The sequence below is a fragment of the Aspergillus wentii genome, assembly GCF_001890725.1.
Source record: "Aspergillus wentii DTO 134E9 unplaced genomic scaffold ASPWEscaffold_7, whole genome shotgun sequence".
NCBI lineage: Eukaryota > Fungi > Ascomycota > Eurotiomycetes > Eurotiales > Aspergillaceae > Aspergillus > Aspergillus wentii.
The window spans coordinates 1,326,678-1,354,201 of NW_024467838.1; the positions used below are offsets into that span (position 1 = coordinate 1,326,678).

Genomic DNA, 27,524 nt, shown 5'->3' on the forward strand with positions numbered 1-27,524 from the left:
GCCGTTATGACGAGGTCCGATCAAGTGAGGTTATCGGATTTGAGAACTGTTCAACTGTCGATCATCTCTGGTGCTCTGTTGGAATCGTATCTGAAGGCGTGGGAGAATTCGCAAGCTTCTCGGAACGAATTCCTATTCTCATCGAAGCCCGCTGTCAACATCCCACCTCTGCTCTCATCATGGCGGCCGCGGCCAAGGTACACCGATCAACTTCCCCTCACTGCTGGATACAATATGGAGCATTGTTCTGATTGTGCATTTCAAACATATAGGACAGACAGTTCCTTGCTGTCATTGGAGATGAAGAGTAACTTACTCCCTTGACGACTCTCCAAAGCATAGATGTACCTGTGCTAACCCCTCCTGCTCAGCTCCGTAACTGGTCTCCTCCTTGCGGGCATCGGCGTAAGTACCAGAGTATCCCAACTGGTCTGCTCCAAAGATAGGCTAACATATTACTTTCTTACCATAGCATGTCACCGATGGTCCAGACGCCCAGCGAAATTTTCTTGTGGTAGACTCTAAGACCGAAACCTCCACGATTGAGAAAGCGTTCGAGAGCTTCACCCAGGAACGGAAGGATATTGCTGTGCTCCTTATCAACCAACACGTTCGTCTCCCATTATATCACCTACACTCGCATGGATAGTAGGATGAATGCTTACACCCATGGATTGAAAATAGGTCGCAGAACGTATCCGCCATAGCGTCGATTCCTATTCCGCAGCATTTCCGGCCGTACTCGAGATCCCAAGCAAAGACCACCCATACGACCCTGAAAAGGACAGTGTATTGAAGCGTGTGAGACGGTTGTTTGGAGAATAGATCGAAAGCGTCTGACTGCTTGTTCTTCGTTGTTATTCTTGGGGCAAGGATACTCAACAGCCAAGGTGGTATAGCATACTATGGTCTATCATGTTTAGGAGATGCTATTCCTAGTACCTACTACTAGGATGGCAACCTGGGAATAACTGAGCTACGAGGGAAGATACCCAAATTTATCTGAGAATGTTATGCATCTACATTTCTTATACTCATGAGTTAGTAAAGCTGCTGCTCTGCGATACACCCGAAGAATTTGCGGCAACCACTCTAAGATTTTGAACTAGACATGGTGGCTGTTAAAAGGATGATTTCATCTTGGCCAAACACGATAGACCCATGGACATTGGCTTTGTTTAAATAGCGATACATACATGTATATGACTGTGCTGAGATAGCATGGAAATAGAGGACGAGTTTGAATGCGAAGAAAGAGCTCCGAACGCCACTAGAGGCACAGCACATCAAGTATTGAACAAAAAGCATCACGATAAACATGCAACCTGATTAACAACCACATCAAGTGTGGGAAAGCATTGAACGCGAGCATAATAACATGGGGCATGCATACAAGAGAGTGAAAAACAGCAGCTAATGAAGATAGACAATCAGGACATCGTAGACATATGATAAGAATCGATACCCCAGAGGATCAAGGAAGTTATTGAAACGTAATAGGGCATCGACTTCCGAAACCATGGTATGTGGAAACAGAAAGAATTACTGTCCGATCTTAAACTGAATGTTGTGGGCATCAAGGCAGGTAATGCGCTTTGATTCCTTGCTGACAACATCGGCGTGGACGTTGTAGGTTCCCTGTTGATAAGTGTATTAGAATTCGTCATGTTCTCAAATGTGTATCACACAACCGCAGGATTGACTCACCGGAGGAATCGCCTTGGGCAAGTCGACCTGCTTCGTCAAAGTCATTTCGCCCTTCTCCAATGGACACTCGAGGTCTACATTCCCGAGCTGTTCACAGAGGTCGATGCTCTGGTTGATGAGAGTGATCAAGCCATATTTGACCTCAACAAGAACTCTCGCCCCAGGCTCAACTCTTTCCTTCAAGTTACCGCTGGCTTTGATAGTAAGGGTCTGCCCACTGCATGAAGACAATTTTTAGTGGAAAGAAGAAAGGTATGAAATAAGAGGTCTATTATTTGTACGTACGGTGCAGGGGGGTTGGGCGACAGGTCGACCGACTTGATCTCCAGAGTGTTTGGAGAAGGATCCGCACAGTATTCCAAGGGGTTGTCCCCTGGCACAGGGTCTCCCAGGATCTGGATAGGTGACTGGGCGTTGAAGAAAGAGGAGACAGCTCGAGCTGAAGCGGGGAGAGGGGAGAGGAGAGCCAGACAGGCAGCGGTGGTTGATAAGAACTTCATGGTCACAGATCAGGGAGTTGCGGAGTAACGTGCTCAGGTGTAGATGGAGTATCGTCCTATCGGTTAAGAAACAGCAGACACTGAAGCAAACAAAGATGATGTACCAGAACGAAGGTGTAGTCGTAAGTTGCCATGCGCCCTGGAGAGGCGGTGACTCCATCGTGATAGCGCCTGCTTTGGCCGCTGGATGACGATTGGTGCACGTGATGCGCAAGGCGCGGGAACTCGCATTGTTCCTTGGAGACGGGCCGGGTTGTCTGATGTTTCCTGTTGGCAGGATGATGATGTTATCTTAACTGATGCTTTCTACATTATATCTCAAAAACATGATCTGAAATTCCCTTTGTTGTCTTTGTCTATCTACTAGCCACTCTATCTACAGTATCTGCGATTTAGTATCTGCACGGCATGTGGAGATGACCCACTCTCTTCGCTCCGCTGTCTCACGGATAATAGTACTCAGATTTAAGGGGAGGGGAATCATAGCTGTCCATTTCATCGCAAATATATATACATGTTTATAATTCCATCAAATAAATTACTAGCTGTCAATTTTAGTGCTCAGAGACGAAGACACCCGCCATACCCATTCCCTAATGTACAAGTCAGTATGAGAAATATGTAGAGGCTGGAGGTGAAACTTACTGTTCCAACACACATCGAAGTAACAGCAATTCTCTTATTTTGACGACGCAGCTCAGAGAGAGCAGTGACAACCTGGCGTGCTCCTGTACATCCCAATGGGTGACCAATGGCACTATAGATGATCAGTTGAATTCTTGGATAGACTGACGGGGGAGATTCCTCCTTACATTGCACCACCACGAGGGTTCACTTTTTTTTCATCGAGACCCAGCTTACTGACACAGTAAACACCCTAAAAATCAGTTAGCCAACCTTTCGTGACCTAGGGGCTCGGATTATCTACCATGGATGCAAAGGCTTCGTTGATCTCAAAGATGTCAATTTCATCCTTGGTCAAGCCAACCTTTGACAAAATCTTGGGGATGGCGATCGAAGGACCAATGCCCATGATTCTGGGCTCAAGGCCTGCGACAGTAGCACCACAGAACTTGGCGACAATGGGCTGTCCGAGCTCCTGCGCGCGCGATCGCTTCATAAGGACGATACCAGCAGCACCATCGGTGATTTGACTGGCGTTTCCACCGGTTGTAGCACTAGGCTTCCACTGGGGGAACGCAGCGCGGACTTTGCCGAGCGACTCGGGTGTAGTACCGTAGCGGATACCATCGTCACGGTCAACCACAACTTCCTTTACTTCACCAGTCTTGGGATCCTTGATAATGGTCTGAACAGGAACGATCTCATCGTTAAGCCAGCCAGCCTTCTGGGCGTGCTCTGCTTTCTGGAAACTCTTTGCGGCGAACTGGTCGTGTCTTTCGCGGGAAATGCTGAATTGACCCGCAACGTTCTCTGAGGTCTGGCCCATAGGCTGCTTGTTCTGCGAGGCAAGGGGGTGTGACATGATTTTGTCCGACATTTCTGGGGCACCACCGTCGGGGTTGGTGCTCATGCTCTCCGCTCCCACCGCAATACCGACATCGATCGAGCCAGCGATGATCTGGTTTGCAATGTTTTGGACAGCCAGCAAGCCAGAGGAGCAGAACCGGTTAGCGACTGATGCGGCGGCTGTGGCCGGGAATCCTGCAGCCAGGACTGCAGAGCGGGCGACATAGGCGGAGCCGGGGGCAAGAACGTTGCCGACGCAGACATCCTCAACAAGGTTGGGGTCGAGGTTAGACTTTTCCCGCACGGTCTGATATTCGGTTAGACATGGAAAGGCATTTCATTGACGAGGGAAATATACAGTCAATAGCGAAACCAGAAGATTGTCGATCGTGGTATCCTTCAATCCACCCTTTCTAGCTTTTGTGAGAGGCGTTCGCACGGCGAGTGTGATTACCTATAACAGCAGTTAGCATCACGCAAGGCATATGGTGAGAGAACATCAAAATATCAGCTGGACGATACGTACGACATCATCAGGGTTCTTAGACAGAAGTCTGTCCCTAGCCGATGCTGCACCAGGGCCAGAGAACTGGTTTGCGATGGAGGATAGTCGTTGCTGTGGTGTGGACATGATGTAGGTTTATTCTTTTGCCAAAGTTAAAACCTGGGGGTAGTTGAAGGAGGGAAAGAAAGAAGAAGAATCTGGAGAGAAGACCAGCTTCTCCACGACTCCAGACACCAGTATATTATAGTCCAAGCCAAAAAACGGCGCTGCAGAGATACCGCGGCTCATCTGCGACGCAGCGAAATTGACCGACGCATGGAACAGCTGGTAAGGCCGAACCGAAGAAACCAAAGATACCGTAATATTGAGGTTCTCGGAGCAAAAGAAAGTGGGCTGCGAGACCGGGAAAAGAGAGCCGAGATGCGCTGCCGCCGTTTTGTGTAAAATACCGTCACAGTGGACGCCTCGGCTGCTCGGCGAGTGTCAGAAATTAAGATGAATTGACTCAAGGGAGAATGCATACTCCACCACAGAGAGGAAGTGGACCATCGAGAGGGAACAGAGATGATGCCCCCGTATTGATGTGCTCGTTGGTGGGACAGATGAAACATGTTGACAGCATTGGTGAGCATTGGATTAATTCCATGCTGAGACAGTCAAGGATCATGGGAGGTCTCCCACGTTACGTATCGTACAACCCAGGCCAGACAGATACCTGTCTAGTGGGTTTTCCTTCTGTGATCAATCATCTATCAATTCCTTAACCCCCTCCTATCACGATGCTGGGGAGAAAGAAAAATCACCATCCACGATTCCACGGTGGGGGTGACCCGGTATCGATCAATTAAGGTATGTACCTATTTCTTACTGCCCAGGAATCCTGGGGGACCAGCCGAAGCCCGCGGGGAAAGCAACCAGAACAAAAAGGCCTGTCGTGGTCGGTTCGCAATCCGTCCGTTGACTGCCGGTTCTGTCGCGAGGAACTGTCATCGCCAATGTGCGTCATGGACGGCAGATTTCGTACCTGTCAGGTCCCGTCTCTAAACTCCGAGTCGGGCCTCTTCTTAGCCATTGATTCTGGCCTTTTTATAACTATGCTTCTCCCCGGATCCTGCTCCAGGAGATCCTCCACGGGCTGTTCGAGTGCGGGTCTCATTCTACGGCTTAACCTGGGGTATCTATCTGGAAATTGACACCATTGCTAACTTCGATCATTCCAAGCAACCAGGCTGGATACCATCAATTAGTTGAGTGATTGGCAATATCACCGTTATGGATTTCTTTTCTGAACTCTCTGGGCCTTCGATTGCCCTGGCATCCGCGGCGACTGCCACTGCGGCTGCCTATTTGAATGCGAAGCTTTCTATTTCAACGGATCTTTCCGCAATCAGTCTGGATCGTGCTTTTGACAAGCGGCTAGGGCAGCGGATTGCTCAATTGGGGGAGTCGACCACTACTTATAAGATGCTGGAGCGGCTGGTTAATGTCGACCATCGTGGTTCGGCAGAGGCGCTTTGGTTCGAGAACAAGACATGGACCTATAGCCAATTGAAGGATCGTAAGTCTCCAGATTGCTGATGAACTTGGATATGATAGCTAATTTGCCATTCGATAGTTGTCGACAGATTTGCTGCTCTGCTTCGTGAGAGAGACATCAACACAGGAGACTTTGTTGGTGTTTACATGACAAATTCCCCCGAGATGGTGGTGACGATCTACGCACTCGCCAAGTTGGGCGTCGTGGCTGCCCTCATCAACACTAATCTACGTGACGATACCTTTATTCATTGTCTTAACGTCTCTGGCGCCAAATCGATCATCTCGACTCCAGATTTGTCAAAGTTTGTCTGCGCCGATCTTCCTCATCTTGCATTCAGCATTTCATCATTTGATGGAATCTCTACTGAAGATGTAGAGCTTGTCACACCAACAGATTTACAACAATATTCTCCCTCGGGATTGGCTGCTGCCAAGAGGGCTCCTAACGACCTGGCCGCGCTCATCTACACATCGGGGACAACAGGAAAGCCCAAGGCGTGTGCTGTTCGCAACATAATGGCCCTTGTTACTTCCAATCCCAACAGCGTCGATGTCAAAAACCCATCCAAATACTACCCACTTCGCACCTATTCCTCCCTTCCTTTGTTCCATGGTACTGCATACTTTACGGGTCTTTGCTATTCTCTTGGCAATGCGGGTACCCTCTGTCTACGCCGCAAGTTCTCTGCATCTCAGTTCTGGAAAGACGTTCACGACTCAAAAGCCACCCGCATTCTGTATATTGGTGAATTGTGTCGTTATTTGTTGGCAACACCGCCATCCCCCTATGACCGGGATCATGCGTGCATTGTGGCGACAGGCAATGGACTACGAGAAGAAATCTGGGAGCGATTCCGTCAACGATTTGGAGTTCCTGAGATTCGGGAATTCTATCGGTCAACCGAAGGTGTGGCTAAATTTGACAACCATGGCGAGACCGCCTGGGGTGTAGGAAAGATTGGATTCTCCGGTCCCATCCGACGATTCCTCGAAGACGATGTGTTTATCGTCAAGTATGACAACGACACAGAGATGCCTTACCGGGACCCAAGTACAGGTTTCTGTGTTAAGGCCAGACTAGGAGAGGAAGGAGAGGCAATCGGAAGGGTCCGAAACCGTGGTCTACTGACTGAGTATCTCCACAACGAAGATGCAACCGAGAAAAAACTGCTTCGAGACGTGTTCCAAAAAGGTGACTTATTCCAGCGCACAGGTGATCTTGTTGTCCGAGACTATTCCGGTTGGGTGAAGTTCCAGGATCGCGTTGGAGATACGTTCCGTTGGAAGGGAGAGAATGTGAGTGCGGGAGAAATCAGAGATCATATCTGCAAGATCCCTGCGGTTCATGATGCAGTTGTATATGGCGTGAAGCTGAGCGGGTATGGTGTCCCTTGAAATTGTCGAGCCCACACACTAACATTAACTTTTAGATACGATGGTCAAGCTGGTGCCGCTGGTATCACCCTTGAAGACCAGTCTTCTGCAACAGAAAGTGAATTCATGTCCAACCTTTACCGTGAACTCAAGAAGAAGGGTGTTCCATCATACGCATTTCCGCAACTCGTCCGACTGACTGAGAAGTAAGCTCAACCGACTTGCGAAAACAATAGATCTGTCGCTAACAAATACTCTTAATAGGGTGGACACAGGTGTAACCTTCAAGCAAGCCAAGGGTGACCTGGTGAAGAAGGGATGGGATCCTCGTGTCGACACAGGGGACAAGTTGTTTTGGTTGAATGGAACACAGTATGAGAAACTCGATCAGTCAGACTGGTCATCGATAGAAAGTGGGCAGGCAAAGCTGTGACATCTGTTAGACCTGTTTGTATATTAGCGAGAGTGGGCATATTATATATTTCCATTAGACAAGACAATATATTGATCATTTCGGATTTTCTTTGCAGCGAAATCAAATCATCTTGATCATAACGAAAGTCTTGACTCTATGTAGAGTACTAATGGTCAACACGAATTTCTTCTTGCGGGGTAGCTGATGGACTCCTTCAGCTGTCAACAACTTCCCCTCCACCATCGTCAGAACACGCCATTTCTTCCCAATAAAACCGGCTCCATAGCCTTGCATCTGCATCGAATATTGCTTGCATCCATTATCAACATCCAGTTATATTCAACCAATACATCCCTGCAACAGAGATAATACTAGTCGGTAAGCCACACAGCCAAATCAAGATTCACCTTACCCTGCGATCAACATCCCTCATCCCACCAAGCCTGCCAAATGACAATTTCCACCCATCCACTATCTCGCTAAAGTAACTTCGTATCAAGGCTAACATTCGCCTAATCCGGCGGTAGATCGAGCGGGGTTACATTTTCCTGAGATAATGAGATTTTCTTTTTCCCCCGATATGACAGACAAAAGAGCCAATCCTCGCGTTCGTATAACCAAGGACTTCCAAGCCAGCTTTGAAGGATTTATTCTTTGAATAGCAGCCATGGTAGCTGCAGAAACCCAACCCGATGGGCAAAATGCCTCAAAATCTTCGATTCACGAAGAAATCCAAGACGCGCCGCTCGATAAGAACACGGATCAGCCAATTGCGCCGGATCAGTTTGACGAGAAATACCACACCACTAAATGGGAGATATGGGCTTACTACTCGTGCGTAATGGATTAACTCGCACAGAATGGTGGTGGCTAAATTTGTTGGCTTTAGTTACTACATTGGAAACAACGGGTTGTCTTTATTCAGTGGGTTTATTTTCCGCTCAAATGACAGGAGCAGAAACGGTATTGACTGATCCTGGTAGACTTTGCTCCAACCGCATTTCAAAATCTGCTTTCTCAAGCTGCTGGAGATGCAGGCACACTCGCGTTTGCTGGGAAAAGCCGTTCGATTAACAGTATTGTTCTACTGTGTAATGGAATTTCCTTTGCCATTCAGATTGTCGTCTTCTTGGTAATTGGAAGCTTTGCAGACTTTGGCGATTGGAGACCTAATATTCTCATTGTCCTTTCCATCATCGCCTATGCTATTGGATTTGGTTGGCTTGGTGTACACACCGAAGACAAATGGCGAGTTGGCGTGGGATTGTACATTGTTGGACTCATCGCCTACCAGACAACTTTGACCTTCTGGACCGCGGCATTCCCAGGGCTGGCTCGGAATACGATTGAGATGAAGGAGAACGCAGATGCATACGCTAGTGGTATCATCTCGCGCGATGAGTACGACTATGCCGACACGATGAAGCGTAGCCAGCTGGCCAATATTGCGTTTTACATACAGTCAGTTGGGGAGATATTTATCCTCGCCATAATCGTTGGGATTATGTTTGGACTTCGTGTTGATGCGAGCGAAGCAAATAATAATTGGGGCTTGAGTGTGCTGATTGCTTTCGCTACTGGTGTCTGGCTGCTCGTCTCGTTGCCGTGGTTCTTTCTTGAAAAGCGACGACCGGGTCAAGACCCTGGGAGGAATATCATTATCGCTGGGTTATCGCAAATCTACCATGCCATCAGACAGATATGGAAATTGAAGCAGAGCCTGGTATATCTGATTGGTAGGTTTTGAATGGCTGTTCTTGCGCGAAAGACAACTCATCGGGCTATAGGTTATTTCCTCCTCGGTGACTCTTTGAATACAACCGTGACTGTGATTAGCACTCTGCAAAATGGCATTGTCGCCTATAATACCCTGCAGTTGACCTATATCCTGATTGTCGGTATTGCTGCTCAGGTGCGTTGACCAGAGCTATCAAATCCCCATACAAGTGATATTAACAAAGCGTCACAGGCAGTTGGCATCTACACCTTTTGGTTCACCCAACAGCGATACAAACTCGACACCAAAACCATGTTCAACGCCATCGCATTCGCAATCATCCTCCTAGACGGCTGGGGTATGATTGGTATCTGGACGAACAAGTTCGGATTCCACCACGAATGGGAATTTTGGGTAAGTCTTCATTTTACACACACCGCACCGTACCGTAGTAAACACCAATTAACACGAACCAGGTCTACCAAGCCTTCTACGGTCTCTTCGTCTGCCCCTGGTACAGTTACTCCCAGATCATGATCTCAGAGGTCACGCCCCGCGGCCACGAATTCCTCTTCTTCAGTCTCTTCAGCATCATCGGCAAGACATCTTCGTTTATCGGTCCGATTGTTTCGAGTGCTATCATCGATGCGACGCCATCGAGGAATGCGTCTACCCCGTTTTACTTTCTGTTTGCGTTGAGTGTGGTTAGTTTTGGGATTTTGGTGATTGGGGTTGATCTGAAGAAAAGTCGAAAGGAACAAGAAGTGTTCCTGCAAGATAAAGTGCGGCGTCTTGCAGAGGATAGATCATCATTATCGGGGTGAGTATGTAAATGGCCGTGGCTAGTATATACCATTGTTAAGCAATCACTACATGCTTTTCATACTTCAGCGTCTTGAATGCTAGCGGGGTACTTCTATGCATTATCATATCGTCATATATCATCAGTAAAGATTTGAAACCCAATAGACCAAGTGGTACTCCAAGATTTATATATCCCGTCCAGCCATCCGTACGACCACCATGTCAACACTTTTTATATACCTGAAAGAATTACAAGAACCAGGATGGAAACTAAACCCGAAGACTTGCAGAGGGCTGACCGATTAAAACTCAAATGCCCCAAGTTCCGCTGCATGACTCTTCTCCCAAGGAAATTCCTTCTCAACCGAACGAATCAGCTCTTCATGCACCTGACTCCGGGGCTTGATGTCCATGTCAAACGGCACGGGGTGGCTGATAGCCCCCGGTCGGAACTCTACTGTGGGTCCGACCTCTTTACCATCTTTTATAGCCGGGGCGATGTCGAATACAGCCAAAGACATGGCAATGCTAAGATAGATGTTTGAGTCTGCTAGTGTTCGGCCTGGGCAGACACGACGTCCGAAGCCGAAAGAAAGGAGATGTGGATCGCGTTCGGGGATGTGGTTTTCGGTATTGAGGAACCGTTCTGGTTTGAAGGCCATTGGATCGGGGTATATATCGGGATCGTGGGTAAAGGCCCTACGTAGTCTATTAGCCATAGAGAGAAAGGAGGAGGAGGGGGCGTGGTTGGACAAGTGTACCAGATATTTGAGATAACGATTGCACCCTTTGGAATGTAGTATCCCTCGCAGATATCCTCTTCAATGGACTGGTGTGCCACCCCTGATGGCACGACTGGGTGCCACCTGAGTACCTCCTTCACCATGGCGTTGATGTAAGGGAGATGATCACGGTCTTGGTAGCCAGGTAAGCGGTTGGTTCCCACCACACGGTCAATTTCCTCTTGTGCCCTCCGCTGTGCGTGTGGATTCAAAGCCATGACCATGAAGAAGCTTGTCATCGAGGAGACAGTCTGTAGAATTGTAAGAATTACGAATTCAAATCCAAGGCTAACAACTCACGGTATCGGCTCCTCCAGCATAAAGGGATCCTGCAGACCCCTTTAATATAAGTTCCTCTTCGGAACCTGGTTGCAAATGACCCTGCTCTTGCAGTAAGTGGGACAAGAATGATGGCTCAAATGTATTCTGGGCCAATTTTCGTTTCACAAATTCATATGGCAAGTCGGTAAAAGCCGTGGCTGTTTTCTTAAACTTGCTTGCAATCTTCGTGAAAGCCACTCCTGGTACCCATGTAGGCAGGTACCTCAAGAAAGGAATAAAGTCCACCAGCCACGTTCCAGGCTGGAGAGCTAGGGAAAATTCGGCCATGCCCCGGTCGCCCAGATCAACCAGGGGATCACGACCATGTGGTTCGATGGTATACCCATAGCCAACTTTCAGGATAATAGCACCAGCTTCTTTGCGGATATGATGGATAACATCTTCGGGGCTATTTAGAACACGCAGGAGGAAGCGACGGGCCTCTGTTTCTTGGACGTGATTGAATCGGGAAACGGACAGGTTCGAGCCAATCTGTTGGTGAAGTATTTTGCGGTAACTACGGAAGCGGTCTGAATATGGTAGTGTTCCCAGGATGAGATTCCAGCCTGAGAGTTCAGAGAAGACACCTGGAGGTCGATCTGAGTGTATAGCTGATCTCTTTTCCAAGAGCTCTACCGCAAGTCGGGCTTCATTGAGGACGACGATAGTTTGTCCGAATGCGGTGACAGAGGATATGGGGCCTGAACAATGTAGAATTAACAAGTGAGAGATTTTTTGTGGCAAGGTGATACTAAGGAAATACCATAGAGATCTTTGTGTTTGTACCAATGCTTCCAGTCCTGATCACCGACTGATGGCAAGTCCTGTAGGTTGCCGATGAAAGGTTTTGGTCGAGGGCCTGGAGGAAGAGGTGGGTGATGTTTCTGGGGAGTGAGGAAAGACTTGACAATGTAGAGGCCAATGAGGGCAACAATGAGACTCGCTATGAAGAAAGACATTGTGTTATTAGCAGATGGTTGATACGTAGAGGAGGAAGGAGAGAGACAGCAGACAGACCATATTAAATAACATCAGCAGCGAGGACAGCCCTAACCCCCGGAAAGATCGAGCAGATATCATGGCGGTAGAGAAAGAGGGGTATAACACGGAAAAGATCTCCAAGTGTTGGCAGATTCGTCAGGAGTGTTGCACAAACAGGGATGCCTTAATTAGGATGCAAGACTAGCTGCATTGTCACGTCCAGGAAGACGGTGAATGAGATGTTCTGACCGATCATGTCTCGTTTCCATGTGATCTCAGGCCAGATTATAATATCTGGTATTAATTAAAATGCCACTAGGATGTTTTAGCATATCTGCCTTGATCCTATAAGAGTCTATCAGATTACCAATCATTGCATGCGATTTCATGCTAACGACATCCTTGTCAGCACTAGTAAGCATGAAGTCATCTCCATATATCAACCACATCGTCCTCCTCGAACATCATCATCTGCAACTCACTCATCATGGACTCCTCTCATGGCATCTCCCTTCAAGTCACGATCTTCATCAAGCCAGAAGACCTCCCGAAGTTCTGGGAATCATTTATGCCCGTGTATAACAAGGTCATTGCCGAGCCAGAATGTACCTTTTTCGAGGTCTACCAGTCCCCCGAAGAGCCTGGGACGCTGTCATGGGTTGAGAACTGGCTTGTACCACCTTACTTTGGTATGAATGTTGCTGATACTATACTAGGACAGAGTCAACGGAATGGTTGCTAAAGGTATGCTGCGCCATGTATGCTGTGTTGTGTTGGATGCTGACTGTGAAACAAGAACCAACTCACCAAGCCGTACTACGAGGATTATTTCGCTACAACGACTCCGATGTTTATCAAACCACGAGAGGTCAAGGTTCTCAACCGTGTTGGGCTTCAATACACAATGGGTAAATAGAAAGGCTTTGTGGACTATATATAGTAAGAGCAAGATCATCCAATTTGTCATTATATAAACATCCTAACGTGCATACAACAGGATATATACCAATAAATCAATTGTTCAATGAATCAGTCCATCCATCATTTGATAACTCCTACCTCACTTCATTTCTTGATATCATGGCACTTGGTATAGGTGGTTGCATTCGCAGTCTGCTCTCGTCAGCATCATCATCATCCACAGCATCGTATTCGAATCACATACCCGATGAAACATCAGTCCACAGTATTTGGCATCGTCCTTGCTAGTCGTCTGGTAGACAACGCGATATTTCCTGGGCTTTCCACCACCGAATACCTTCCCGTTGGCCAGGATAGGGAATTCAATCAGGTCCTTATCACAGTTGGGAAAGTCGAGGTGCTCCTTGTTGTCGAATTCTTGGGGATAGCCCGCTATATAATATTAATATGAGGTCAATTTCTCTGTGAGTAGACGCATACCTGGCTGTGGTCCGTCTGGACCGGTAGTGTCGTATACGCCCCGTTGGGCAGCGGTTTGAATCTGGGTTTGGTTGAAGCGTTGTCCTCCTATAATACATTAGTATCTATATTGATATAAATGAGATTAACATACCGCAGTCAACACCAAGACTGGGAACATCAGAAATAGTTCTTCTGAAGAGCGTGCTGTGAGTGGGAACAGCAGTGGCAAGTCCCACGACGGAGAGGGTAAAGATGACTGTCTGGAAAAGCTTCATGATCAATCCCGTTCCGAGCCAAAGTAGAATTATATTAAGAGATATATTAAATCCAAGCAGGTGATTAATTAATAGCCGAGAAGAAAAGCTGTTGATGTATTTCCCACCCAAAAAGAGGCTGCTGGAGACTTCTTATAACCCTCACCTTTGTCGATCCCTTGCACCCACCCCGCAGCCATCCTCTCCCAAATGATCAGCATCCAAAAACCTCCGACCAGAACCGGTTCTTGCAGTCATAGCTGTTTTTTCTATTTTCTTGGCTTTGGGCCGAAGCCAAAACCGCTCAAATGTTGGGATTTGCCGTTGTTGCTTGTCGTCATGTTGGCTGGGCTGTTACCATGGTTGTTGTTGTTATTGTTGCCAGTGGCTGCTGTGGATTCGGGATGGCTTCCTGAGATAGGTGATATCTATCTGTCTTTCATGAGACTTGTTGTTGGTTTCTGAACAGTAGGCATAAAATGTCCATCTCCACCTCCACATTGGGCATGTTCATCACACCCCGCAAGCTAATGACGATCACTTGGCAGGTTGAGAAGGCTGAAGCTATTCCGACATGATGTAACCAGGCAGGATGCAAGTCCTTCGTGTCACAACAAAATTATCAACAAAACGCGTCAACGAACATGAATTAATCATATTCATTTGAGATGCGAAGCATCTAGTGAATGTCGCTTTTTTTCACAAGTCAAAGTTGAATGCATCTACGAATTATTCTCCAACATCACCATCCCAACTGTCACAGACACGCGTTCTTACAGAAACAAACTTCAAACTGTGCAGATATCAGCTGAGTTTTTAGGGTTTTATCTATGGAATCGCTGCTGAATTCGCCGATATAAATACAGTTCACCATACTTTTTGTCTTGCTCGCGGTGGAAGAGCTCGAGCGCAGGCATCAGTGATATTAAGATGATCGCACAGTATGACAATGGATATACTTTTGATATGCACTGGGTATATCTGATTACATGTCCATCGACAGCCGATGTCAAAGTCGGTTGCAGCATATGCAAACTGCTAGACTTGTTGCGGACGCGTATGCCATGCCGCGTAGGTGATACATGACGAGTAACTCCTGTAGGATGTCAGACGATATAAAATGGTATTTGATACTGTATACACATGGACAAATAAACACAGCTTTTTTCTTTCATAGCATACATAGAATATAACAGGAAAATACAACTCCAACCCATGCTAAATATGCCGTAGGCGCCTTGTCTCTGGAAAGGATAACAGAAAAAGTGACCGGATATAAAAACGAGAAGCAACCGAACATACATGACGTGATCAAGCCTCGTCGTCCGAAGCTGCACTCTCCTTCTTGCTCTTCTTCTTCTTCTTCTTTTCCTTCTTTTCCGAAGTGTCGACGTCGGCCTCGGCCTCGGCCTCGCGCTTGCGCTTCTTCTTTTCTTTCTTCTCCTTCTTTTCCTTCTTCTCCTTTTCGGCAGCCTCCAGATCCTCGGGTGCCACAAAGGCCTTTTCGCGCTCCTTCATCTTCTCCTCGCGCTTCTGGCGCTGTCGCTCCATGACCTCTTCCTTCTGGGCGCGGTCCTTAGCCTCCTTGGACAAGAAGTACTCGCCCGACTCGATCTGCAGGTCCACCTTGCTCTTCTCCGGTGCCGGAGGGAAAGGAGTGTAAACCTTCTTGGTCTTGTCGGTGACCTTGAAAGGTGTGTGACGCTTCGAAAGAGTGCGCTTCTTGAAGTTGGGCAAGAATCGATCCCACGATTCGGTCGCCAGCGTAGGGTCCTTGGCAAGCTCCCGCTTGATCATGAGCTCTTTAATATGGTAGATCGGATGAATGTTGGCCATGCAATCATTGATAATTCGGCGAACCTCCTTCAGTCCCTTGTAAGGTCCCATGGCGGCGACCGTATTACCCTGAACGAGGATGTAGGTGCTTGTCAAGAGCTCAAGGGCTTTCAGTGTAGAGCCCGATGGTCCGAGGATACGCTGACGACGCTTCACGAAACGGTCCTTGTTGCGAACTTGGTTGCGGATCTTGATAACATCGCATGCGACATCGTCTTCAAGGATTTTGAGGGCCTAGAAAAAAAAAAAAAAAAAAACAAACATTAGTGAATTGCCAGATAGAATCGGAAACGATGAATCCCACCTGTTGGACAGGCACACTTCTGGAAAGCAATTTGATCAGATCACGGGCCTTGAGAATAGCGGCAGGGTCGAAAGTTTTTCTAGTGGTCTTGACCGTCATGCTACCCTCGACCAAGTCAAGAGTACAGGCGATTCCATGCTTTTCTAGCGCTCTTGTAACCACAGGCCAGGCCTCCTTCAGGTACTGTTCACGGTATTTAGGGAAGAGAGTCGCAAAGGAAGACTCCTCTGCGAAACTTCCAGCGATATTATGATCGGGCTTGAACGGTTCGACCTATCGCAGATTTGCAGTTAGACACACAACGTACGATTATTTTCTCCTCTCTCACAACTCACCTCCCATTTGTTAATGTCGTCCGTATCCCAGGGCTTGTCCTTCTTATATGTGGAAGGCATCTTGGGCGTTGCCGTGTAAGTCAGTGCTTCTGGAGCAGAAACAGTCTGGATTGAATCGATAATTGTTGTTGAAGCAACTTTTTTTCCCCGCCCGGGCGGCCTTACCCAATCCGGTTACACTAGGGCCTGAATATCCAGGCCACAATAAGGCACCACTCCTCTTTGCGCCATAAGCGCCCAAGCGCCCGATCGATGAAGGTTGAGCGTCTATTCGATGTCATTTCAACGTGTCTCGTTGACAGCTTCGAGCTTAAGATATCACCAGCCATTTCTCTCATTTTTCATTATGCTACACACTATTTGGAATGGCTAAAGCATCGCCGAAAAGGGGAAGCTATACGAGTCTAGCAAAATGCGCCCGGTTACACCGTATCCCATGACAACAACCAGAAGTTAATGTTTCTTGCAAATAGGGCCTGAGATTATGCTTCATTGTGCACTTTGTAGGCTTGTTTTGTCAGTGATATGTTAGAAAATGCAGGCACCTCCAATGCAGCTACCAAGAATACGTAGGGTGCTGTCTTTCTTCGGGAGCGCCTGGTGGCAAGAGAGGTGGGAATCAGATCAGATCACGAAGGACTGCCAACTCCAATTCTGCATCATTATTTGTGTCAAATATGACCGAACCCCGAATGCTGACCCGCGATAATGGTTATGGCGCACCATGTAGCTATCAACCCGTAGAAAGACAGTCGCTGTCGAACACGCTCCCTCACCGCAACGATAGCACCTTATCATGACGAGATCGAAGCCCAAGATATGTAAACTGTATGACAGAAAGATATAGACTCTCTGATTCGTATTTGTAGTTTAAATCTGGGTGCAAGTCCTTCCCTGATTCGGCTGGGCTGATGTGTCAACGGACCATGACTCGCGAGGGCAGATTGAACGCTATCGAATCGACCCAACAGCCTGGATCTGGGTCAGCTGTCATATTCATTGGAACAGCTTACCGCATAACTAGAGACGCCATAGCAGGTCTCGTCATAGAAAACCCAAATATGGTGGCGAAAGAGACGCGATTCTGTGCCCGGCAGACAGTGGTTTTGGTGTTGTTTCCCCGTTAAGGTTCAACCTGACCCGTCAGTCTGGTTCCGGGCCCGTGACGAGAGACGGTCGTTGCCCCTTCGTCGTCCTCGCCTCTTTTTTTCTCATCGTTTGCTGGCCTCTTCTGACATCGATAGCCTGTCGAATCTGGCTTGGTTCATCATCAACAGATATGTTGTGTGTTCAGAATATCGTCCCGATTTCCGTGATCTACCTTCAACGGCTTGGGCGGCCTTAGTGTCTATCTATGAGCTTTGTTTATTGGCCTCAGCCCTCAAGCTTCCCTCCTTCCAATTAGCGATCTTGCTATCTTGCTGCGCCCGAACCATGACCCACGAGCCCACTGCCGATCGTCTATGAGCAACCTTAAATAATTGGTGTTGACAGCGTTAGTCCAGGAAAACATGGATGTGATGGATAAGACTGCTACTTGGAGATGTGGTTTCACCTAACCCCCACCACGTAGCAAGCGGCGGGCAGAGCATGTGCATCGAGTAAATTTTGACCAGGTCATGCATGTTGCTTGGTATTTCGAGTCAAGCACAACAGCTTCGCCTACAACATGCCGACATTGGTTAGCCAAATGCTTTTTCTCGCTATCCACGACCCTCTACCCCAGCAAGTTGGTTTCCTGTGGCCTCGTCCATTGCGGATATTTGGGGTGGCACCTATGCGGCCTCGGGGCCTTCTGCGCACTCCAAGTTGTGGACGGCACTACAGCGTTTAACTTCATGGCAGGATGGACAAGACTTGATGACATGGTCCTTTGCAAGGGAACACAAAAAAGAAATGAAAATAAAAAAGGGAAGAAAGAAAAGCACACATCATTGGCTGGTCACTGCTGATTTGATTCGCAAATCAACCATCGAAATCATAAAGAATCTAATCTGCTGATAGGGAAATATGTCTGAAATGCGAGCTCATCTCGAGCCAAAGTTACTGGAGAACGGAGCCTCTGCGTTCAGGGCCTAAACAACCCATTTGGCTATGGAATATCAAGCCACGTGCCCCGGCTCACATTCTAGGGCTTTCGACCAATGCAAACATACCTGTCATGTCAGATTATCGATGGCTTCTGTAGAAGATTGGTCACCTACAAGGGAAAATACGCCTTAAGACCAGGCGTGTTTGCCTCTCGTCGAGCTCTATCCGTCAAATCCTTGAACTGCTCATGGGGCATGTGCAGACGCTGGGTAAGCGGGTAGAGCCCAAGAGCTGGAAGAAGCTGTTGGATGTTTTCGCGGTTGGCCAAGCCAATATCACGCATCCTCGGGTCTGGTTCCATGTCAAGAGAATATTCACGGTTAGGAGTGCCTGGCTTACCATTAGACCATGGGCAAAGAGGGAGTGGGATCATTTTCACATCCACCTCGACTAGCCCAGCTGCCATCAAAAGATCTCTCAGTCGTGTCACCACACGAAGGTCTTTACTGTCCTGGAAGGCGCCCATAAATCGTGTGCTCCATTGTCTCAAGGCATGCTGTTCGGTGATCGAACCATTGTCCGATTGAACATTGAAGTACAGCTCAACTAATTGTACCCAGCCTCCTGGCTTCAAAACCCTATACCATCTCAGGGGTCAGCACGGCAGTCATCGGATTTTGCTCCCCATACACATTATCCAAGGGTATTGAAAACCACACCTTTTAATATCTCGAATATAGCCTGGCCACCTGGATCGATTTAGGCCTGTTGACAGGAGCCGCGAGTGAACGAATTCGAAATAATTGGAAGGGAAGGTGAACGGTCGGTTCAAATCATCAACCTATACAAATGTGCATTAGTAACAGCTGTTTCAAACAAATGTCTTCAACAACTCTCCAGTCCATTCAAAATTCCGATGAATATTATCCCACTGGAGTCTTCAAATTTCCAAAAGGGACTAGGCGGATGAATGTGTTGAGCCTTCTATGCAGGCTTGCGGAAACGGTAGAAAATTCCGAGATCAGTGCATGGCACACTCACCTGCAGCCACAAATTTTCCGGTGTATCATCAGGCTTCATATGTGGTGATATATCGATACCGATTACCTTTGAAGTAGCTGCCTGTTAGCGACTCTGGAAGAGAACAATGTGGTCGATCATCAGGCGTTCACCTCGCAGTCTGGGTACTGCTCAGCAACTTCAATAGCCCATGTACCAGCACCATACCCGCAATCCAAAACTCTTTGAGGTTCTCGGATAGGTGGGAATATTAGTCGATTGTCGAAAACCTTCTGAAAAACACGATGCTGCAGCTCGAGACGATCTGCTTCTTCCTAAGAACGACCGTCAGAATCGATACAATAGCCCGGTTTTCGGTGCCTCACATCATCCACAGGCCCAAAGGATATGCGGTGATTGACTGAGTACTTCTGATACTCGCGACCTTGAAAACTTATCGTATCGAGATATTCATCGTCCAGTTCTACCGTTTGTGTGTCCGGGTCCCTTGAAGGTCAAACGCGAAATGTCAGTCTTCTCATGCCTAGCATCGTCACCGGCGCAAGGCGTGGTACGTCATTGTTATCCTAGTGCTTTGATGGTGCTTTTTTCAACCCACGGTGTCTCTGTGCGTATTGAGCTCAGAAATCGGAAGAGGGGTGGCAAGGAGACTTCATAATCGGAAAGCGCGTTCTGTTATTGCGACGGTAGACAACGGGCAATGTGCAGTCCTTCCTCCCAAGTGAAGCGGTCAAAGGGATACGAGAAATTCCTCAGTATCAAAGATACTCTCAGACACAGATACTGTTCGGATATCTTCAATCGTGATATGAGGAAGTACTATGCGGGACTCGACGTCGTACTAAAATGTACGGACGGTGGGAAAATCCACTCACTTAACCTATCCGCTCAGCCCAATGCCGGGACTGCAAACATTTAGGTTGTTTTACTTCAGAGCGCAAAAAGCGAATCATGAGCAGTGAGGTTTAAACAACCAACATGTCTGCTGAAAGATAAAATAGGATCAGCAGCAATCCTTCCTCAGGGCATTCTCTTGTTATGTGCCAACGAAGCAAGCTTCCCATATATTTTGTGTGAAGTGTTCCGTGGCTTCTTCCTCCTAACCTTCACTACAATGCCCATTGGGCTCTTACAGCCAGGGACGCCCACAGCAAAAGGAGGGGTGGGTGCCGAGGCGGCAATCCGAGGGCTCGCCGATACCAACGTGATTGAGTATTTGGGTTGGTTATGACTGATTATCCAGCATTGGTTCCACTATCGAACTGAGAAATCTTGGGAGGCAAAAGGTTTTTACATGACGCCGAGACTTGATTCAATCTAGCGCATTGAATGCAATTTATGATGCAAATGGCTTCTTCGTGTTGATTTGGAGTAAGCTTGGTTTTTGTGTTGCTTTGAATATGCTTACGCTGTGTTTACGGGACACTAAGCTTCATCTTTCTTACAGGCCAGACAATGTTGTTGGCCCGAGAATGTCAAGACCAGGACATTACACAGCCACGAACTCGAAGCAGGAAAATACTGACAAAGAAACATCGAAATACAGAATACGAAGTGATGTAATAATCATAAGTCAGGGGAATTAAATCGCACCAGCCGGCATTGACAGAAACAATAATGATTGAGAAGGGGGAAGGGAGAGAAGGGTCAGCGAGAAACCACCATGTTAAATTAACAATACAGGAATGAACTACGAATACGAAAGGGACGCAAAGGATTCTGAAAAAAAATATATAACTAAGAAATTGGCTGAAATTAAAGCCGGCCTGATACCAGGTGCCATACGAAGTGTTCTTCATTATTGAAGCCATATTGCATCCCATCATTTATCGTGTCCGCTTTCTTTCCATTTAAGGGGCACATTCAGCTAGCAAAGAACCGAGGAAATGAATAATAAATTATAGCAACATCGCTTGGCTTGAGTGGGGAGAGAAGGCAACTTGATTCTTTGAAGACGGGTCAGGGATCAGCAATGCACAAGGCGCAGTATAGAATTCTCGAGGAGCGCCGTCAAAATTTCTGTGTCTGTGGAGCACTGGGGGTGATTTCTTCACTTTCCTCACCGCTCCTTCTGCAGTTTGAAACAATGGCACTGCAAGCCCCTTGGAGTGTGTCATGATCGGGATGGGTGGCAAGCGTCCGTTTTCGGCCTTCAAACCCTTCGAGAACGGACCACTTCGTTTTCATGGTACTTATTATTTGGCTATTACAAGGGATTACGGCCGAGACCTTGATTGTGGATTGATTCCGAAAGACCCAGGTAAAAAGTCACAGAGTATAGCCAGGCTATCTACTCATCCGATGCTCCACTGCTAGAAGAAAATGCAACATTTTTGTGGGCATTGCATGGGGTTTGTGCTACCTCTGGAGATTGCGACTCGACGCTTGAATAGGCGAAGGAAGACGCAGAAAAAGTGGGTGCAAAACAAGCGGCATTCTCTTCATGGCCATTGACATGACCATTGTGCTGCAATATCATGATGACCAGCTTCAATGTGCGGTACTTTTGCAAGCCCTTTCTTCTAGTTGGCTTCTCAATGCGTGCATGAAGTTCATGCATGTCGGGATGACCGGATGGGGCCCAAAATTGACAGCGTCCAAGCCGTCGGGTCGTTTGTCAGGATAAGAGGAATCACGACGGCCCGCACAGGTTGAGAGTGCATTGGGGCGGGTTGGTTGCGAACCCAGCGCCATGGTTCATGCGCGGGAACGAACGGTGAGCTCAAAATTCGGGGGCTACGGCGGTTGGGCCCGTTAGTGCCGGCCCACGAGGATTCTCTAGCTCGCTAACTGATTGCGTTGGGAACCAATTTCAAGAATCAAACTATCAGAACTGCCAGAATTTGACACCGTTGATGACGGACCAAGGCTAATCATGCGACTGATGTGGGTTACTTTGCTCTTTCGGTCGCTCGAACTCGTGTTGGTAAAGGAATGGTGCCTATTCGATAATCACGATGCAACAGTGGCCTGATGACAACCAGTCTATCCTACGCGGAATTTTCAGGGCAGTCTGCGTTGGGCCATGTATCGATTCCCGATAAATTTCAAGCTTTGCCCCTATGATCCCAAAAAGTACAGGGGCTCAAATAGGGTATGTCCGTGAAGAAATGTGGATCAAATCAAATATTTCATTCCAACTATGCGCAATGCGGTGTTAGCCTTCTCCTGCCAAGAACAACTGCTACGGCCACTTTGACAGCGAAATGATCTGAAGTTGGCAAATCCTATTATTAACATGATAGTAGTCATTAATCATTTTCATACTCTGACCCACATTCACCTCACTTCATCCGAGCCAGTCATATACTTGACGCTTGCCGTAACAAGTTGCATCACAATTTGGATTTCCTCCTCATTCCGCGGCGCATAGATAAATACGAACTCCTCTGGCAAACGGAGAACCTTTCCTTTGGTGATATATCGAGTAATGGAGCAGCCACACAGGGCGTGCCGTTGTCCCCATTCAGACTCAAATACCTTTTTGCCTAGAGTTCATAGCGATGTGAGTAACACTGATTTTGAAAACTGCAGAAGTTGAAAACAAAACTTGGCGGGATGATCTTACAATCAGCCGGTGACAATACCATATGAACGGAATAATCACTTGTGCCGTGGATGTGTGAGATCTCGCTATCCATCGACTTGGACATTGATGTCCCGGAGACATTATCCGTCACAAAAAGGGCAGGTGTCTGCTTTTCAAGTCGGGATGGAGACATCTTGACGAGGTGTAAATTCCGAGAGGCAAAAGCCTGGAACTCCTTCATAAGCCCCTATACTGATTGTTAGGACATGCCGCTTAGAAACAATCGCTCTCTGGCGAAGGTGGCGCATACCTCTTTGAGACCCTTATCGATAGTTTGGCTCAGCTGTCTTTGGGGTATAACATGCGGCCCAACAACAGGTCGGCCTCCCTGCCTTAAAGGCACTCCCGATGGCAGAAAACTCTTATCCTCGCCAGTGTGAATCTTGTGTTCATACGGACCTGTGCCAAACATTTCTCTCCCGAATGGACGCAACAATACTCCCGCTACAATCCACCCGAACAGATTGTTTGGCACCCCGTTTGGTCCATAGGATACGAAGATGCGGTAGTCGCGGTATGCGACGGGGATCACGAAAGCCAACACAGTGGCTGCGATCGTAGAGATGGCCAACCGTCCATGTTGCCAATTCTGAACGCTCATACTGATTCTTGATAGAGCATCTTGTGCTTGGGGGATCAAGGAGAGCACACGGTCCGCCCTGATGGTTGCAGTTAAAATCAATTGAGAGGATAGAAAAAGCTAGATGTGTAGAAACCCTTATATAGATCGAGTAGCGAAGTAAATATTTGAATCTGATGAACATCTAACTCAACGATATCTACAAGCTTAAATATGATTGATTCTCTATATGTTGCGTCGGACGTAAACTACCTAAGTCCGAGCGATTACCCCATTCGGATATCCGATTCGGAGATCGTGAGATCCCCGAATGATGGGATTGTAAGACCACGAATGGGAGACTGCCATCGCAGCTGCAGAGATATTGATGACAAGGCTATGCATGTTTTTGGGGGCCAACAGTTCTGATTATTGCATCTGCCTGGACATTTGTCGTGGATTATTACAGGATCATAATGATTCATCGGGCACCGGTTCTGGTCATGACTCTTTATCTAGAAGACAATGGCGAGAATTCTTGTAAGTATTGTAAAGAACTTATTTTTAGATGCGTCTATGAGGGCACTCTTTGGAAATGATGAATTGGGAATCATCAACAGTTCACTTCAAAACGGGATACAAAAGCATTCCTCCATGATTCACGCCGGGGTATTCGAAATCCGTAGATAAAAATAACATCACTTCATCTCTGTAGCCATCCATGCTCAGTCGTATAAAAATCTCCAGGTGGGGGATCAATTAAATAGATCTACCCAGTTCACCCCAAACCTAGGAATGGTGTCTCAGGCAGTCAGTTCAGTTGCTGATCCAAGTTGTGGGGATCGAAGAGCTACTCCATAAGCAACGGAGGAATCGGGTACGTGAGCGAGACAGATCAGAAGTAGTGACTGTTGCGGATCCTTAAGGATCCAAGTGGTTGAAGCTGTGGAGTATAATTCCAGCTCAGGGTATATGCAAGGCAGGTAGATTTCATAATTCAGATACCATGCTGCTTATTAGAGAGTATGGCTGACATTGCCTTCAGCCATCGCGGTCCATTGTGTCGACAATTTATCGTACCGAGTAATTCGACCGGCTTCAGGAAGCAGCCCAGAAGTCACCAACTTAACCAAGTGACAGTACACGTTCAAGTGCAGGAGATCAGTCTTCTTTGCTGATCGAACTCAACGCATGGGCAAGTTTAAGCAAAACGACACTCTCCGTCGCAGCAAAATAGTTTAGACTAACCACAAAGTCAGTGTCACCTGTGAGCGTCAAAATGACCGAAGTACTTACCTGTCCATCAAGATCCGCAAATGGCGGCTGAAATGATCTTCATATCTTTTCAGTGTGTCCTCTAGCTTACCAATTCGCGACGGGTCATAACCTCTTGTCTCCGAGCTAGAGGCTTTACCACCAGATAGTTCTGGGTCGGCCGTAGCCAAAGCTCGTGCTAAAGAGGCAGCCGTCCAAGATGCGAACATAGTGCAGCAAGTCATCAGCTTAGAGTGTATCTACAGTCCAATAGTTAGTACTCTTCTGATGCAGCAAGCCATAATGGTAACGAACCTTTAATAGTTTCGCCTGAGTCAACATACACTCTTTGAGGCATGTGTCCAAGAAATCAACATGGTCCTGCATCAGCTCATCGACAGTTCTGTTGACTTGTTTAGTACCATTCACGGTCACCTCCGACCCATCCGCATCAGTGCCGTTTACCCTGCCCATCAGATTCTGCCAGTTGGGCTCAATGACCTCGGCTGTGCAGAAGTACAAAAGCTGCTGAACAAACACAAGCATTTTCGAACGAAGATTCCACGCTCGCCTCTTCCACATCTCCAGTCTTCGGTCAGACGATTTGTTTCGCCAACTGAGAACCTTGGTCTGATCCAGCCAAGAAGTAACCAACAATCCCTCCAGGTGTCGAAGGGACAGAAGATGGCGGAAGATAAGTTGATACCGAAGAACAGTCTTTCGGCTAATAACGAGAGAAAGAGGAAAGGGAACCGAGTAATCCAGCTCGAGAGCATCAAACCCAACAATGTCCTTATCATCCTCCGCACCCTGCGTCGTGGGCACTTGATATCTCTCAATCGCTGCTTCTGGATTGTCTTGATCGATACCTGAGACGCTCACGACTTGCATCAACCACTTTGTGAGTCCAATTTTATTCATTCGCACCTTCACATCTTCCTTGAACGGATCTTGCGCTGCAATACTTCCTGGATGACGTAACACTAGATCAAGAAGTGATTGAAGTTTGTTTTCGTTGACACTCTTCGCTGGCTTGCGCAGCTCCGATGCACCGAGTTCGAGGAAGTAAGAAAAGAAGTCGGAGCGGTCGAGGAAAAAGTAATGCTTGAGAGAGCGGAAACGTGTGGTTAAAGAGTTCTTTGTCAAGAGAAGGTTTAGTAACGACGCATTGGCATAGGTGTAGGCCCCGTTCACGTTATCCAAAAACCGAGGATCATCAAGGGTTTTGGGGACATCTTTGACTGCTTTACTGATATCCACCCCGCCACATTCACGAACCACGTTGAGATATTTTCCAGCCAACAGAACCTTGTCTTTCACACTGTCTAGCTGCGGAGGAACCTCGTTGTCTCGAATCGTATATCGCTTCTCCCAGTATTCGTCTGTGTAGTCCTCTTCAAGCTTCTCCCGCTTGATCCATTTCTGCTCCTTCACCAGGAATTCCGCATGAGGGTCCTTAATGCCTCCGTGATGTAACCATTCGTTAAGCATAGTCATATAGGGGCGGCTGGCTTCACGTAGCAGAGTCTCTAGCAAGGTCTTGGTGGTTGGGTCACCCGAAAATGTCGCTAACCGTTCAGTGAGTAGTCGAAGAACGTTTCCTCCCTTGCATATCCTCTTGCTTGACATAGCTCCAGGAACCAGGTCTCCACCTTCTTTAAGCTGTTCAAGAATATTATCCACATCGTCGAAATCGTCAATAGATTCGTCAAGATCTTGGTCTAGAAGCCCATTACGCCGGAGGAGCTCTTGGCCGAGAGAATAAAGCTGGGCTAAGCATTGCCCCGTAGGCATGGTGTGTAGGTGAAGAACATGGAGTGTGAATGTGGGGTTGTGCAGCAGCTGATTCTCGAGTTGGGCGATGAGGATCAAATAGTCCTTTAGCAGCTTCCGGATGACGGCACACAGGGCATGGCTAACTGCGCCATACTCCGCGCGACTCTGTATTTCCACAAAGGCCTCTAGCGCGCTATAGTGTGTTGCCATCTTCAGCATAGACATGGTTAAATCCCTCAGAGTTGGGTCCAATCCTGGTGCCAGCTGAAAAATGGGGCCGGTTAAACGATCTTTCTCCACGGATGGGTCATAAGAGCTGTGGTATTGAATATATTGTCCTTCAAATCCCATGAAGACGAATAGTAGATCCTCCAGTATAGCCGCCTCTTGCGCGTCTGCGGAAAGCTCGCGAAGCGATTTGGGGTGCAGCGATTGCGGCGTTGCTGAGGCCAGGGGAGGTACCGACACGCGACAGGCCAAGGGCGCCGTGGAGTGAGGAATCAATGATACTTGCGGATTCCATGGCACTGTATAGAAAGCAAAGTTTACTATGGTTAGCAACTGGGCCACAACAAATCCGTAGACGATGTGATCACTAACGCTCCGCAGGTTCCTTTTCCTTCTTCCGGACATTGGGACTGCCTTCTGTCTGACTAGCCCTCTTGGACCGGCTCCTCTCCCAATCGCTTCTGTTTCCTGCACCGGCTGCTTCCTTCACTGGATTCCTAGACCGAATCTGGCCCTTCTCCCTTGTGTTTACTGGACGCTTTTCGCTCGTAGGATTCTGCTCTCGGGGCACTTTGCTCTTCTGGCTCGACGTACTACCGCGAAGCTGGTCCATATTGTCGGGTTGCAAAGGGGATGCTCCGTTACGTAGAGCTGCCTTCTCAGCATCGCCGGCGCGACTCGATGCAACGCGGGGTCGTGGTGCGCTCATGTAACTGGCGCGACGGTCATTGACGGACATAATCCCGCGAAGAAAACAGCGCAGGATGAGTCATCCAGTATATGACTGGGATACTGATATCTCTAACAAAGTAGTAAAAGAATACAACAATAAAAAAACAA

General features: G+C 47.6%; 12 protein-coding genes across 12 annotated transcripts; 4 read left to right on the forward strand and 8 right to left on the reverse strand.

The window, feature by feature from the left end:
* Positions 1–100: 100 nt before the first annotated feature.
* Positions 101–980, forward strand: ASPWEDRAFT_44256 (H(+)-transporting V1 sector ATPase subunit F). The gene is made up of 5 exons (XM_040836215.1): positions 101–197; positions 273–307; positions 372–405; positions 473–610; positions 685–980. The coding sequence occupies exons 1-5, from the start codon at positions 180–182 to the stop codon at positions 823–825; spliced, it is 366 nt and encodes a 121-aa protein (XP_040685865.1). The 5' UTR covers positions 101–179; the 3' UTR covers positions 826–980.
* A 562-nt stretch (positions 981–1,542) lies between these two features.
* On the reverse strand, positions 1,543–2,207 carry ASPWEDRAFT_53876 (ML domain-containing protein; the record flags this gene model as incomplete). Its single annotated transcript, XM_040837968.1, has 3 exons — positions 1,543–1,638; positions 1,708–1,924; positions 1,993–2,207. The coding sequence occupies 3 exons, from the start codon at positions 2,205–2,207 to the stop codon at positions 1,543–1,545; spliced, it is 528 nt and encodes a 175-aa protein (XP_040685866.1).
* A 335-nt stretch (positions 2,208–2,542) lies between these two features.
* Positions 2,543–4,613, reverse strand: ASPWEDRAFT_44257 (putative peroxisomal 3-ketoacyl-coA thiolase (Kat1)). The gene is made up of 6 exons (XM_040836216.1): positions 4,204–4,613; positions 4,036–4,131; positions 3,136–3,984; positions 3,020–3,084; positions 2,853–2,964; positions 2,543–2,800 (listed from the first exon to the last, which is right to left on the reverse strand). Exons 1-6 carry the CDS (start codon positions 4,306–4,308, stop codon positions 2,762–2,764), a joined length of 1,266 nt encoding a protein of 421 aa, XP_040685867.1. The 5' UTR covers positions 4,309–4,613; the 3' UTR covers positions 2,543–2,761.
* Positions 4,614–5,613: 1,000 nt separating this feature from the next.
* Positions 5,614–7,628, forward strand: ASPWEDRAFT_44259 (putative bifunctional fatty acid transporter/acyl-CoA synthetase (FAT1)). The gene is made up of 4 exons (XM_040836217.1): positions 5,614–5,740; positions 5,798–7,100; positions 7,152–7,301; positions 7,360–7,628. Exons 1-4 carry the CDS (start codon positions 5,647–5,649, stop codon positions 7,526–7,528), a joined length of 1,716 nt encoding a protein of 571 aa, XP_040685868.1. The 5' UTR covers positions 5,614–5,646; the 3' UTR covers positions 7,529–7,628.
* Positions 7,629–8,068: 440 nt separating this feature from the next.
* Positions 8,069–10,316, forward strand: ASPWEDRAFT_653753 (MFS transporter). Its single transcript, XM_040838788.1, has 6 exons — positions 8,069–8,344; positions 8,400–8,434; positions 8,494–9,246; positions 9,298–9,422; positions 9,480–9,641; positions 9,704–10,316. The coding sequence occupies exons 1-6, from the start codon at positions 8,178–8,180 to the stop codon at positions 10,049–10,051; spliced, it is 1,590 nt and encodes a 529-aa protein (XP_040685869.1). The 5' UTR covers positions 8,069–8,177; the 3' UTR covers positions 10,052–10,316.
* Positions 10,193–12,297, reverse strand: ASPWEDRAFT_654684 (cytochrome P450). Its single transcript, XM_040838794.1, has 4 exons — positions 11,898–12,297; positions 11,114–11,835; positions 10,793–11,064; positions 10,193–10,730 (listed from the first exon to the last, which is right to left on the reverse strand). Exons 1-4 carry the CDS (start codon positions 12,091–12,093, stop codon positions 10,334–10,336), a joined length of 1,587 nt encoding a protein of 528 aa, XP_040685870.1. The 5' UTR covers positions 12,094–12,297; the 3' UTR covers positions 10,193–10,333.
* Positions 12,298–12,602: 305 nt separating this feature from the next.
* Positions 12,603–13,031, forward strand: ASPWEDRAFT_53881 (putative quinol monooxygenase; the record flags this gene model as incomplete). Its single annotated transcript, XM_040837969.1, has 3 exons — positions 12,603–12,784; positions 12,832–12,859; positions 12,912–13,031. 3 exons carry the CDS (start codon positions 12,603–12,605, stop codon positions 13,029–13,031), a joined length of 330 nt encoding a protein of 109 aa, XP_040685871.1.
* ASPWEDRAFT_44265 (uncharacterized protein) lies at positions 12,708–14,273 on the reverse strand. The gene is made up of 6 exons (XM_040836219.1): positions 13,650–14,273; positions 13,517–13,603; positions 13,281–13,468; positions 13,113–13,228; positions 12,909–13,054; positions 12,708–12,856 (listed from the first exon to the last, which is right to left on the reverse strand). The coding sequence occupies exons 1-4, from the start codon at positions 13,771–13,773 to the stop codon at positions 13,181–13,183; spliced, it is 447 nt and encodes a 148-aa protein (XP_040685872.1). The 5' UTR covers positions 13,774–14,273; the 3' UTR covers positions 12,708–12,856; positions 12,909–13,054; positions 13,113–13,180.
* A 790-nt stretch (positions 14,274–15,063) lies between these two features.
* ASPWEDRAFT_116918 (KRR1 small subunit processome component) lies at positions 15,064–16,287 on the reverse strand (the record flags this gene model as incomplete). The annotated part of the gene is made up of 3 exons (XM_040828696.1): positions 15,064–15,822; positions 15,893–16,165; positions 16,228–16,287. The coding sequence occupies 3 exons, from the start codon at positions 16,285–16,287 to the stop codon at positions 15,064–15,066; spliced, it is 1,092 nt and encodes a 363-aa protein (XP_040685873.1).
* A 2,140-nt stretch (positions 16,288–18,427) lies between these two features.
* ASPWEDRAFT_53883 (class I SAM-dependent methyltransferase) lies at positions 18,428–19,837 on the reverse strand (the record flags this gene model as incomplete). The annotated part of the gene is made up of 7 exons (XM_040837970.1): positions 18,428–18,609; positions 18,658–18,896; positions 18,978–19,099; positions 19,300–19,365; positions 19,431–19,592; positions 19,644–19,764; positions 19,815–19,837. 7 exons carry the CDS (start codon positions 19,835–19,837, stop codon positions 18,428–18,430), a joined length of 915 nt encoding a protein of 304 aa, XP_040685874.1.
* A 2,360-nt stretch (positions 19,838–22,197) lies between these two features.
* ASPWEDRAFT_654818 (uncharacterized protein) lies at positions 22,198–23,629 on the reverse strand. The gene is made up of 3 exons (XM_040838795.1): positions 23,118–23,629; positions 22,847–23,054; positions 22,198–22,766 (listed from the first exon to the last, which is right to left on the reverse strand). The coding sequence occupies exons 1-3, from the start codon at positions 23,466–23,468 to the stop codon at positions 22,558–22,560; spliced, it is 768 nt and encodes a 255-aa protein (XP_040685875.1). The 5' UTR covers positions 23,469–23,629; the 3' UTR covers positions 22,198–22,557.
* A 958-nt stretch (positions 23,630–24,587) lies between these two features.
* Positions 24,588–27,423, reverse strand: ASPWEDRAFT_53885 (gamma-tubulin-complex subunit SPC97; the record flags this gene model as incomplete). Its single annotated transcript, XM_040837972.1, has 4 exons — positions 24,588–24,669; positions 24,723–24,940; positions 24,996–26,983; positions 27,057–27,423. The coding sequence occupies 4 exons, from the start codon at positions 27,421–27,423 to the stop codon at positions 24,588–24,590; spliced, it is 2,655 nt and encodes an 884-aa protein (XP_040685876.1).
* Between the last annotated feature and the right edge of the window lie 101 nt (positions 27,424–27,524).

Coding starts and splice junctions, on each gene's coding strand:
- ASPWEDRAFT_44256 (XM_040836215.1), top strand. Junction 406..472: donor TCCTCCTTGCGGGCATCGGC/GTAAGTACCAGA, acceptor TTCTTACCATAG/CATGTCACCGATGGTCCAGA. Junction 611..684: donor TGCTCCTTATCAACCAACAC/GTTCGTCTCCCA, acceptor GATTGAAAATAG/GTCGCAGAACGTATCCGCCA.
- ASPWEDRAFT_44257 (XM_040836216.1), bottom strand. CDS start 4,308: ATGTCCACACCACAGCAACGACTATCCTCCATCGCAAACCAGTTCTCT. Junction 3,085..3,135: donor ACGAAGCCTTTGCATCCATG/GTAGATAATCCG, acceptor ACTGATTTTTAG/GGTGTTTACTGTGTCAGTAA. Junction 2,801..2,852: donor CTTCGATGTGTGTTGGAACA/GTAAGTTTCACC, acceptor CTTGTACATTAG/GGAATGGGTATGGCGGGTGT.
- ASPWEDRAFT_653753 (XM_040838788.1), top strand. CDS start 8,178: ATGGTAGCTGCAGAAACCCAACCCGATGGGCAAAATGCCTCAAAATCT. Junction 8,345..8,399: donor GAGATATGGGCTTACTACTC/GTGCGTAATGGA, acceptor TGTTGGCTTTAG/TTACTACATTGGAAACAACG. Junction 9,423..9,479: donor TTGTCGGTATTGCTGCTCAG/GTGCGTTGACCA, acceptor AAAGCGTCACAG/GCAGTTGGCATCTACACCTT.
- ASPWEDRAFT_654818 (XM_040838795.1), bottom strand. CDS start 23,468: ATGAGCGTTCAGAATTGGCAACATGGACGGTTGGCCATCTCTACGATC. Junction 23,055..23,117: donor TCGATAAGGGTCTCAAAGAG/GTATGCGCCACC, acceptor CAATCAGTATAG/GGGCTTATGAAGGAGTTCCA. Junction 22,767..22,846: donor GGTATTGTCACCGGCTGATT/GTAAGATCATCC, acceptor TATGAACTCTAG/GCAAAAAGGTATTTGAGTCT.
- ASPWEDRAFT_654684 (XM_040838794.1), bottom strand. CDS start 12,093: ATGTCTTTCTTCATAGCGAGTCTCATTGTTGCCCTCATTGGCCTCTAC. Junction 11,836..11,897: donor CAAACACAAAGATCTCTATG/GTATTTCCTTAG, acceptor TACATTGTTCAG/GCCCCATATCCTCTGTCACC. Junction 10,731..10,792: donor ATCGTTATCTCAAATATCTG/GTACACTTGTCC, acceptor TAGACTACGTAG/GGCCTTTACCCACGATCCCG.
- ASPWEDRAFT_44259 (XM_040836217.1), top strand. CDS start 5,647: ATGCTGGAGCGGCTGGTTAATGTCGACCATCGTGGTTCGGCAGAGGCG. Junction 5,741..5,797: donor CTATAGCCAATTGAAGGATC/GTAAGTCTCCAG, acceptor GCCATTCGATAG/TTGTCGACAGATTTGCTGCT. Junction 7,101..7,151: donor TATGGCGTGAAGCTGAGCGG/GTATGGTGTCCC, acceptor ATTAACTTTTAG/ATACGATGGTCAAGCTGGTG.
- ASPWEDRAFT_44265 (XM_040836219.1), bottom strand. CDS start 13,773: ATGAAGCTTTTCCAGACAGTCATCTTTACCCTCTCCGTCGTGGGACTT. Junction 13,604..13,649: donor CAGTCTTGGTGTTGACTGCG/GTATGTTAATCT, acceptor AATGTATTATAG/GAGGACAACGCTTCAACCAA. Junction 13,469..13,516: donor TCCAGACGGACCACAGCCAG/GTATGCGTCTAC, acceptor AATATTATATAG/CGGGCTATCCCCAAGAATTC.